The following is a 12,006-nucleotide window of genomic DNA, read 5'->3' as shown; positions in this document are numbered from 1 at the left end:
CTTTTTCTTCTTCTTTTTCTCCATCTATTTTTTCTTATTCTTTTCCCTCTTCCCCTCTCCACTGTCTTTCTGAGCCGAAGGTTTATTGGAGACAACTTCTCTACATGCACTAGGTAGGGGTAAGGTTTGCGTACACTATCCTCCCAGACCCTATATATGAAAATATACTAGGTATGTTAGTTGTTGTTGTTAAGTCTATTTTGAACACCAACCTTATTTTTAAAGCTATTAAATTAGAAGTTAACCTTCATTTAACATTAAATTCTCAAAAATCACATTTGATTATTTTTACCTATAGTAAATTTAACCCCATTAGGAAATTTTCCCAAAAGGCCAATAGTCATGGCAAAATTCCTACCTTCTTAGAGAGACCCTTCCAAACCAGGTAGGGAGTACTCCAAATTATACCCTTCTTAGAAGCCCTCAAAACCCTCTCTTTCTTGCGTTTCTCTGCAGAAACAGAACTCGCACTCCTCTCTCTCTCTCTAAAGTAATATAGCTCTCTCTCTCTCTCCTAAAAATGGAAGATGACGACGAATTCGGAGATCTCTATACCGATGTGCTAACGGCGTCGTTTCAATCTCAGCAGCCGCCGCCGCCATCTCCAGCTCCACAAGACGAAGCTGCCGCCCCCAAAGCCGCTGCCGGTGCGGGCCCCGGCACCCGGCCGATCGATCTGAACATCAACAGCGATGACGAGGAGATATTATACGGAGCTCCTAATCCGAATTTGAATCCGAAATTTACAGCCCAGAGTTCTATCATCACTGGTAACGAAAAAACCCTAGTTGCTTTGCCAGATGTACAATCCGGGTCGAAATTACCCGAATTCAATCTAAATTTTAATAAAAAATCTGGAGAACTCGAGAATTTGAGTGAAATTAATGAATCGGATTCGAGTGCTAGGGTTTTGGAGAAGAGTGAGGATGTGAAATTACCTAAAGTGGGTTTTCAAGATTCAAATTTTATGGATGAGGATAATATTGATTTTGTAGTGGAAGAGAGGGATGATAAAGATGATATTTTGATTGAGAAAGATCAAAATTTAAGTGGAAAGAACGCTGAGAATCTAAAGGATGGGAGTGGAAATGTTGAGAATTTTGAGCCCTTGATTCCTGGCGTGTCAATCCCGGGCGTTTCAGGTGGAGGAGGGAATGGCGGAGATGGCAATCTCGAGGATGATTGGGATAGTGATGATAGTGAGGATGATTTGCAGATTGTGTTGAATGATAACACTCATGGACCAATGGGTATGGAGAGAATGGGGGACGATGAGGACGATGAAGATGGAGAGCCTTTGGTTATTGTTGCTGATAATGATGGCCCGAGCCATCCACCAATGATAATGGAGGAGCAAGAATGGGGTGAGGAAGGGGGTCCTGCTGTTAATGGAGAGAGAAAGGAGATTAATGATGCATTAAAAGTGAATGGAGCACCTGGAGGAGTAGCGGCAAAGGTTGGGAATCATGGATACCATCATCCCTATCATTCACAGTATAAGGTCAGTGATGTTGTAGACGTGATCAGAACTTTGCAATGTAAGATGACTTGTAATTTACTCATAGTTTTGTGGTCATTGGTGATGATAAGGCCGGTGGCTCTTATTTGTATGCACAGCTGTATAAAGGATTGTACTGATGATTATAATATTAATGAAATATATTTTATAATTTTGTTGGAAATAATTCCTATTTGGGCATTCTCTATAGCATAATCATGCTTTAATTTATAGATAGACGATGTTTGAAATGTTACAATTCAAGGCAGCTGCAAAGGCAAGGATTGAACTCTCTTTGGAGATATCCAAAGTAGAGATGAAATTATCCTTTGTGGAAAAGATGTGAGTGGATGTGTGATGAATTCTGACTAATCAAAATCGCAAGTGGCTGCTTGTCCGTGCACACGGTTATTGCCGCGTGATCTGTCTAACTATAATCATTTAAAAGCACTTCAAAGAGTGGTAACCGGCTGTTACTGGCAACTCTTTAAATAGTTGAAGGTTATATTTGAACTAATATTGCTGGCTGCAAGTCGTATCTTCTGCTGCTATGCTAGTAGGCCTTGAGAATGTTAATGGAGAATTTCTGAAAATTTTACAGACATTAGTTTGTTGGACCACTCCTGACTTTTAATCGCTTTCCGGTTTCGCTATGCTTTTGTCTCTAGTCAGTGCTTTCATTTTCCAGATGGGCTTGACCTGTGCAAGTAGGTCATTAACCAATGAAGCCTATTCAAGCCAATCTGGTTGCTTATACTGATAATGACATTAAGATGCACTTTCTTATGCTGAGTGATGAAGTACAACTTTCAAGTAGTATTTGGTTGAACGTAAAGAAAGAAAAGATATATAAGAATTGGTAAAGCTGATAACTGTTTTATTTCGGTTGCATAAGGTTTATCACAATTAAGCTACATATGCAAGATCTATTTTCAGATGTTTACTACTTTCCCTTATATTAGATAAAGATCTATTTTAAGATGTCGTAATAAAACTGAAGATTTTACACCTTATTTCTCATTTTCTGTTGAGCCTGTGAAAGCAAAGTTGTATGTTCTTTTTTTTTTTTCCCCCTTTCATTTTTAGAGCAAAGTTGTACAATACTTAACATTTGAACTGCTCTTTTGCAACTTATTTACTCTTGCTTGTTTACTTGTGTCTGTTTCTTCTCTGATGATTGGAAGATTAACTATATATTTCTTATCTTGATACTTTTTTTGTTGTCGCTGTCCTGATAGTTGTTTCCTGTTACATTATTTTGACTGCTGATAGTGAGTCTTTTCTCCCTTTCTCTTGTCTCATGTAGTATGTGAGACCTGGTGCAGCTCCTATGCCTGGAGCTCCTTTGTTGGGTCCCGGAGGAGCACCTGGTCAAGTTCGTCCTCCTGTCAATGTGGGTCCAGTTGGTGGACGTGGTAGAGGTGATTGGCGACCAACAGGAATGAAAGGTGGCTATGGGATGTCCGGTTGGGGAGGCAGTGCGCCTGGACGTGGCTTTGGGATTGGGTTGGAATTCACTCTTCCAACGCACAAGTATGTTTCTTTGTCTGGCCCTGATTTATACCTTATTTAAATTTGGCATTTTTCTGTTAGGTGATTTTTGTGTTTACTTTTATGAAAGAATTTAGTGTGCCGCCTATCTCTTTCCTAGTTACACTACTTTACTCCCATATTTATTTTTAGTTTATTGTTGATTCTGTAATATAATTGCATTAATGTCATCATGAGCAAATCTTCTAGTCCAGCCTAAAAAGCTTGAGGGGTGCTTTAGTTAGTACGTCCAAAATTCTGTTGAAGTTTTAGAGTAATGTAACTTTATTTACAGAACAATATCTTTGCAAGATGCATCTGTTGTAAAGAAAAGTTTTCAGAAAGAGAGAAATCAAAGATGCTTTGAAGATAAATCAAAGATGAAGTGTTTAGTTCTTTTCTATTTTTGGTGTAAAGGGAAGTGTTTGGAAGATCATGAATCCATTTTTGATGTTTTAGAATTCTTGTGAGAAGATAAAGTATTAGGAGTGTTCTTCTCTGCGTTCCTCTTTGTAATTTTGGGTGGCTTCACAGTTTTTCTGTTGTCAAATATGTTACCTTCTCAAAAATATGTTTACAACATGCAGTTAGGAATCATTTAATTCTTCCTGCCTCTTCTATTATGGCGCTGTCAGCAGCTGCTATAGCTTATAAGAAGTGTTTGCTTCCTGTAAAATTGTCTATATAACTTGTGATTTATGATATCTCTAAGACCTATTGAAGAACTTGTCCATATATCGTTAAACTCTGTGGAAGAAGGTAGTTAATTTATAAGCATGTGTTAGATCTATGAGGTAAAAACTCATGCTTTTTATGTGGCATATGCATGTAGGTTTGCGTGTATAGAAACGGTGATAGAATGAGCATGTTGGAGTGTGGCTGAAAGTATTATTATGCATGATTACTTTTCATTTGATCATTCATTTTCCAGGAAAACATGTAAATACTGGTAAGAGTTAAAGACAGTTAAAATGCTCATTTAGCCTTGTACATTGTCAGGACTATATTTGAAGTTGACATAGATGGTTTTGAGGAGAAACCTTGGAGACTTCCAGGCATTGACGTAACAGATTTCTTCAACTTTGGTTTAAATGAGGAAAGCTGGAAAGGTTATTGCAAGCAGCTGGTTGGTTAACTATACTTCTCGTTATTGTATTAGGTTTCCTTGTGAATCCTTACTTTTAAACCAGGGAACATTTTTGTGTTTCACGGTTATTCTCTTTATATCATTAGGGTTCCGAATAATTTGATTTCCAAGCTCTCTTCCTCCCTCCACCTCTAGCATCCCCCTTCCCTTTCCTTGTTCTTGTTGTGCTATGCCCCGTATCCTGTTGGCCACGCCTAGTGCACCGCGGCAAGCCTCTCAGCGCCTGCAAGGAATTGTGCGTGCGTTAGGAGAGCTAACAAGGACCTAGTTCGGGATGCAGCCGTAGATTTGCAAAATTAAGTGTATCATTTAGTAGATATGTATACATATTCGCATTGGTTGCACTGACTGAAAATCTTGAAAGATGATAATCCATCTTTGCTGCAGGAACAACTGCGACTTGAGTCAACTATGCAAGGAAGAATTCGGGTATATGAAAGTGGAAGAACAGAGCAGGTAATGCTTGTGCAGATGAAGATACTATCTTCAGCAATATGTGCATGTCTGAGATACTTATCAGACTTTATAGTTGTTCTTATTCTTATGTTGTATTTATTTTAGGAATATGATCCAGATCTTCCCCCAGAGCTTGCAGCTGCAGCTGGTATTCAAGACATTCCATCTGAAAATGTGAATCATGGTAAAGCTGATGGAACTTCAAGTGACCTAGCAAGAGGATCTATACGCATGCGACCCCCTCTAGTACGTATTTCAAGTTCAAGCCTTACCTTTAGAAAATTTTCTGGTATTATTTGGGCCTCCCATTCCAACTTGGCCATTGGGTGAAGTATGCTTACTGTTACATCTTTAATCAAGCAAGTAATGATACAAAAGTTTCAGATATTAGTTGCCATGATACTCACTGATATGATATGATATTCTACTAGCCCACTGGAAGACCGATACAAGTTGAAACCGGTTCTGGTGATCGCCTACCATCAATTGATACCCGACCACCACGGCAGCGTGACTCGGATGCAATTATTGAAGTGAGTGATCTGACCCTATCTTCTTCCAAATTCAAAATGGAAGTGTCTATCAAAAAAGGAAAAAGCGGCTAAGTTTATGCTGGAATCTCTCTCTGCTTCGTTCCTAATTTTAGCGGTCTTTCTAACAGGATGGTGCTGCTGCTTACTTTCTACATCTTATTTTATTTGTGTCTTTTGTATTTGTTTTTGGGGTGAACAGATTGTGTGCCAGGATGATGACCAATACTCAGAGAATGACAAGAATGAGGTGCAATTAGGCAATAATTCTTCAACAGAGGATTTTAGAGGTGATGCAAGAGGAGCCCCCCTGCAGGAGGATTCTGATGGTTTCCAGCATTCTTATAAAAGCCACAAGCAAGATCTCAGTACTAGGAGATCACAATTTATGAACCCTGTAGGTGATCATTTGACCAAAGGAGATGGAGTGGGTCCTTTTCCCTCCGAAGCTCCTGGTCAGTTTGTTTCTGGTTCTAGAGGACAGACTTCTGCACGCGGCAGCAAGACTAATGTTGTTCAACATGAGGAAAGGTACTATATATGTTGCCTAAATAATGGTTTATCTTCCTGAGCAAGTGGAAGTTTATTTTTCATTTCCTGTTTTAACTGGTAACTAAGATAGAAGCAGCATGAGGTTTCACTAACTTATTGGTGTTATCAGCCCAACAGTATTAAATATGAGTAAATGTTGGCTTCCAAGGCTAAATCTATCCACTAGATAAACAACAAAACAAACAACAACAACGACCCAGTAAGGTCCCACAAGTGGGGTCTGGGGAGGGTAGTGTGTACGCAGACCTTACCTCTACCCCGATAGGGTAGAGAGGTTGTTTCAGATAGACCCTCGGCTCAAGAAGACGAAAAGAGACAATACATCAGTACCATCAACAAAAAATCATAGAAATAATAACATCACATGAACCAGTAAATAAATGGAAAGCAGAAATAATAACCAGTAAATAAGGCCCAACACTATGAAAACGGAAGAGTAGTGTAAACACAGTATTGACCACTAGCAGTCTAAGACTAAATCCTATCAGCTTAGCCTCACACTGGTAGACTAAATATGCTCAACTACCTTCTAACCTACAACCTTAATGCTCATCCTCCACAGCTTCCTATCGAGTGCCATGCCCTCGGAGATCTGAAGCCTCGCCATATCCCGCCTGATCACCTATCCCCAATACTTCTTAGGCCGCCCTCTACCTCTCCTCGTCCCCACCAATGCCAACCGCTCGCACCTCCTTACCGGGGCATCCAAGCTTCTCCTTTGTACGTGCCTGAACCATCCGAGCCTCGCTTTCCGCATCTTGTCATCAATGGAAGCCACGCCCACCTTCTCGCGAATAACTTCATTCCTAATCTTATCCATCCTAGTGTGCACGTACATCCACCTCAACATCCTTATTTCTGCTACTTTCATCTTCTGGGCATGTGAGTTCTTAGCTGGCCAACACTCAGCCCCATACAACATGGCCGGTACCACCGCTCTATAAAACTTACCTTTGAGTAGCGGTGGCACTTTCTTGTCACACATGATTCCAGATGCTAACCTCCATTTCATCCACCCCACCCCACCCCTATACGGTGTGTGACATCCTCGTCTATCCACTAGATAAATGAAGTAGAAATACAAACTTTAAGATGGCTGTGTTGTCCTACTAAATTGGAAAAGATTATGATTAATTTGAACAGAGGGTGCAGTTGCACGTGTGGAGAATGAATTGAGAAAAGTCGTCGGAGATGGATTGGTCCTGTTTGTAGGTACAACAATATGCTGATTGAATGAGATAAAAGTGGATGAGGCAGACATAAAATTTTGTGGAGAAAAGTAATTACTAAAGACCTACAATCTCTCAGAAGTAATATGGACTTGGCTAAGAAACTAACACAGTGGAAGTAGAGGACATCCATGTAGGGCATCCATCTAGTTGGGATTAAAGCTTTTGTTGTTGTTACATTAGGTCTGGCATTTGCTACGAGTCTTTTTATTCTATTCCAAGATTTGTATTTCTGTGTATGACAGTATGAATAAGTGTGAAATTTAGAGAACCTTAATTTATGTAGTATAGGAATGAAATAGAAGTGAATAGAACAGAATGGATTGCAAATATTTCAGATAGCTGATAAAAGATCAGGATAGAGGATACCGCTGTAATTTTGGAGTTCTTGCAATCCTTGCAATCTTGGAGGATTGTCAGCCTGTAATGGTTTGTACTCCTTCAGTACTAGCTTGTAACTGAATTTTCATTAGTAAAATTTCCCTTTTACTTATAATATTTTTTAGGATTCTGGTATAGTTGATTGATGGACCCTAAATGTTGATAATGTGGTTGAGGGTCCTAACAAGATTTCCTTCTCTTTCAGAAAGGGGTCATCTTATTTGCATGCTCAAAGTCTCTTCTCCATTGCAGATCCCAAAACTATGGTCGTTCTGTGAACTAGACATCTCATTGCTGTAAATACACTTTGGTTTGAAGTGAGCCATGCATGTAGTACATGAGCCATGTTCTCTTGTACCTAGAAAAGTAGGGTACTTGCTGGTGGTTCTAGATAGGAACAACTCATATAAAATTAAGGGTGGTTTCTTGATCAATAAATTGAAGGGTGGTTACTGGTGGTTCTTGGTAGGAGGAGCTTATACAATATTAAATATTTATGATTAGTAACTTACTGATTAATTTTCTTAGTCTGACGGATGCTTCTTCCTTCTTTTTCTTTTTGCTGACGGAAGATGGAGATAGCAACATGTACATGATATAGGAACAAAATTATGCTGCAAGTCCAATTATTTAAATTCCTTGTTCTTATTATTAGGAAGATCAGCAATTTGGCTTTACATTTAATTTGCTCTCACTTACCTCCCAAAAACAGAGAACTCATTCATCACGTGGAATCATTTGCTAGTGGATATGCTTTATAGTATATATGGTTGTTTGGCTTAGATGTACTTTGTTAAGCTGTGTTTGGCAACTTTTCCTCTATGGCACTGTTAGGTGATAACCACTTCGCGTCATGCTAATATGAAGAAGCTGTTAAGTTTAGCAAGATGTGAAAGTAAAACTCCAGACAAATGCAGAGGTCTAAACATCAAAGTATAGTGGTCGACTTTGGTGGTCTAGGCTGGTTAATCCTTCACAGCGGAAAAACATTGACAAACTGATCTCAGGAGGCAGCATACTGTAGCTATTTTGGAACTCTTGGAGATGTATCTAAATTTGTTTGAACATGTAGGGAAATACTTAAAATATTTGTTCGACAAGATAAATTATTAAATTATACATCTATTTTTGGAAATTGCAACCACAAGGGGAATTTGTTTTGTGCATTAGCATAGAAGTCATTGGATTTTTTTTTGAAAATTTAAAAAAATAAGTCAAATGGTATTATAGAAGTTTGTGAGAATAAATTGTTTCTTTAAATGGTGTCACGTAGGATCCTGATATCCTACTATTTTTATTTTATGTTCAACCGAAAACGAATTGGTCTTCCTTCATCAAAACTTCCGTTTTACGGGGTTCCTATTTCAATTTATATAGGAAAATGATCAATGGGTCCTTAGTATGCTGCTAGGTGAATTGATCCATCAAGTTTATTGTCTGATACATCACTGTTGATTTATCGTAGAACTATGTCCAATTAGATGTGGTTACTGGGCATGGAAGCGAGCATAACAAAGTCAAATATTAGTTAGTTAATTGCTACAGCTCTTCATCGAGTATGGAACTCGCAGAATGATTTGATGATACATTAGAATATCCTTAGATATCATCTTTCTGTGGTTACTACTTTTAATGTATTAGCAGATCCTATCCCTTATTTGGCACTGCCGTGTCACTAGCACGGAAGGTTTGTTAGCAATGTCCAAGTCCAGTCCTCTTTTTTTTTCTAGTTAGAAAAATTAATTATTAGTACAAGCAAATAAGAGTACATAGGAAGCATACGAGAGGTCCTTAAATAGGGAATATCAGAAGATATTAAAACACAGCGCTCTAAACAAGACGTGCCCGCCCACCCATCCTTGTAGTATTTGATTGGTAGCGCTTCTACCAATGTGACAACCTAAAGTTTAAGATTGACCCGCAGCATACATCTGTTGCATGTGTCATGAGATTTTTTTATTTATTTGTCAGATTGTTTAATCTACCCTTCTGGGGTAGGGGTAAGGTGTGTGTACACTCTGCCCTCCCTAGACCCCACTAATGGGATTTTACTGGGTTGTGTTGTTGTTGTTGTTGTTGTTGTTGTCATCAGATTCTTTAACTCGTTCAAAGATGGTTGGTATGATCTTCCATCAATGCCCTAGTCTGTTGAACAATGATCTATTTTGGACATACGACTTTGAGAATCTGAGAATCTCTTGTTCATATCACCGTACTTGTTAATGCTCTTTGAATAGCTTCCTATCTTATTTGGATGTGTTAAGGAGTTAAGTTTAATTGCACATTATGCTAACTTCCATTCGCTTGCTATTTGTGAGCGCTATTGTCCTCCGTTCTTTTCTAAGAGTCTATTGCCTTGCAGTTGTCCTAATTTTGGCTCTCTCTCCGTTTCTCATTGCAGGGAAAAAAAGGGAAGTGCACACGAAGGATCACCTGATATTAGTCCCAGTGGTGATAGCAGAGACAGACTCCAAGTTGATAATCAGAGAGAAGAATCATTTGAAAGTGTTGATCATAGGCACAATCCTGTCCCTGCTTCACCCACCACTGATAGACCTGCTCAGGAGCAAGATATGGAAGACAGAGATGATATTCCTGATCAACCTGTTGGAGCCGACCCAAACAGTGAAGCTGAGAGAGAGGAAATGGCTTTGGATGCAAGAGCTGATAGTGAAGCCATGAATGATGAATTTCTGCATTCTAAAAAGGAAAAGTTAAGCTCACGACGTGAACAATCTTCTCTGCAAGAAACTGATGGTGGAGAAGACTCCAAGGCTGGAAGAAGTAGCGAGAATAGCAAAGCCCAATCTGGAAGCAGTAGAGATTATCGCAAATTGCGGGATGATGTTGATGAGGAAGTTGTTCAAGATGGACGTCCTATGCGCATGGATAATGCCAAAAAAGCAGTTGCCAGGGACGAGGATAGAGGCCGAAGAAGAGCCTACAATGAGAAAGAAGCAGAAAAGCACCGTGGGGTAGTAAAAGGGAGGGAAGATTCTTATTCGCGTAAAGGCATTGACTCTAGCTCCGCCCATTACATTGACCGACGGAGGGAACGTGAATATTCAGAGGCAGTATGGCAAAGGAGGGATGAAGATCTACCGGGGAGGAGAACTAAAGTGGAAGAACCACGAAAGAGAGAGCTCATTGATGAAACTGGATCCAGACACCGCAGCAAGGTGCGAGAATTTGATGGGAGTGATAGAGAAGAACGCCATTTACATAGAAAGCAGCTGGAGAGCATTACGTTAAGGCCTGATTATGATAAGGACATGGGAGCAAGGCAAAGAGACAGGGATGAATTGAAGAGGTATGATACCTTGGATGATCGACACAATAAAAGAAGGAAAGAAGAGACAAAATTAAGTAGGGAACATGCTGATAAGGAAGAATCCTTCCATCCGCATGGAGAAAATATGGTTCGTAGAAAGAGAGAGAGAGATGATACCTCAGATCATCGAAAGAGAGATGAGCTATTGAGGTTAAGAGACGATGAGCAGCACTATATCAGGCACAAAGAAGATGGAGTATTTCAGAGGGAGAGGACTGACAGACAGCGAGAGCGTGAGGAGTGGTATAGGCTTAAACAGTCCCAAGAAGAGGCACTATCAAAAAGGGAGAGAGAGGAAATAAGGGGCGGTATGCGGGCTGGGCGTGTTGCAGAAGAAAAAGCTTGGGCCGGTCATTCTAGAGGGAAAGATGAGAACAGAAACTCTGATCAGCATTTGAAGGATGTAAGGCATGCTGACCATATTAGAAGGAGGGATCGTGCTGAAAATGGAAGTCCTTCAAGGCTGAGGACCCGTGAGGATGAGAGAAGAGCAAGGCCTGATAGAGTGAGTGCACGTGAAGATCGTGCTCCCCATGCTCCTGATAACTCAAGGGTGAATGAGAAAAGACATAAAGAATATTTAAAGAAAGGTAAAGAATTTGAGGGGGATCAGAACTCCCAGATTGCTTCGAACATGAACGAAGACGAACTGAATGGACGGCGAAATGAGATGGTAAGTACCTATGTCGTCTATTTTATACCCCGAGAGTCATCAAGCTTTGGTTGTCACATTGCATTTAATAATGATAATTTAGGACATTGTGTCCTTAAAGACGGGGATAGCAAATTTAACTCATTTAGTAACAGATGATTTGCTAGTGGGGTGAAATTGAAAAGATTTCCCGAAATTAAGACAGCCGCATTTGGTCCTTTTCTCAAACACTTTCCTAAATGAAAATAAAATTCTGTCAGAAATTAGAAGCGGCCAAAAGGTAGGTTTCGCATAAGATAATACAAGATAGTAACGCCTAAATCCAGATGGCTCAGTCGGCTATATGATCCCTCTTTGTTCATTCCAACACCAACAACATACCTACTGAAATACCACGATTGGGGTCTGGGGAGGGTAGTGTGTACGCTATTCACACCTTACCCCTACCTTGTGAAGGTAGAGAGACTGTTTTCGATAGACCCTCGGCTGGAATACCTCTTTATTCGTTCTAATCTACTAAATTTGTTTCATTCTAGTTCAAATTTTCTCGAAATGATTTGAAGTTTTTTCCGGAACCTAGTTTTCCCAAAAAATTAAATCAAAGATGTTCTACCAAATTGAGTTCCTTTTTTCTCTTTATTTGGGGGTGGTTTTTTTTTTTTTTTTTAGGGGGGGGGGGGGGAAGGTTTTTAGCGTAGTC

The 12,006-nt window shown here is 39.7% G+C and overlaps 1 protein-coding gene across 1 annotated transcript in view; it reads left to right on the top strand.

Moving 5' to 3' along the window:
• Positions 333-12,006, top strand: part of LOC109234498 (FIP1[V]-like protein) — a 14,638-nt gene continuing 2,964 nt past the window's right edge. The window contains exons 1-8 of the mRNA XM_019400520.1: positions 333-1,501; positions 2,805-3,031; positions 4,028-4,154; positions 4,563-4,631; positions 4,737-4,877; positions 5,063-5,164; positions 5,364-5,692; positions 9,725-11,327. Of these exons, the coding sequence (XP_019256065.1) occupies positions 521-1,501; positions 2,805-3,031; positions 4,028-4,154; positions 4,563-4,631; positions 4,737-4,877; positions 5,063-5,164; positions 5,364-5,692; positions 9,725-11,327 (3,579 nt within the window). The 5' untranslated portion in view covers positions 333-520. The remainder of the gene's footprint in view (positions 1,502-2,804; positions 3,032-4,027; positions 4,155-4,562; positions 4,632-4,736; positions 4,878-5,062; positions 5,165-5,363; positions 5,693-9,724; positions 11,328-12,006) is intronic.

The sequence above is a fragment of the Nicotiana attenuata genome, chromosome 11, assembly GCF_001879085.1.
Source record: "Nicotiana attenuata strain UT chromosome 11, NIATTr2, whole genome shotgun sequence".
Classification (NCBI taxonomy): Eukaryota; Viridiplantae; Streptophyta; class Magnoliopsida; order Solanales; family Solanaceae; genus Nicotiana; species Nicotiana attenuata.
The sequence above is the reverse complement of the archived record's forward strand: the minus strand, read 5'-3'. Positions and strand labels throughout refer to the sequence as shown.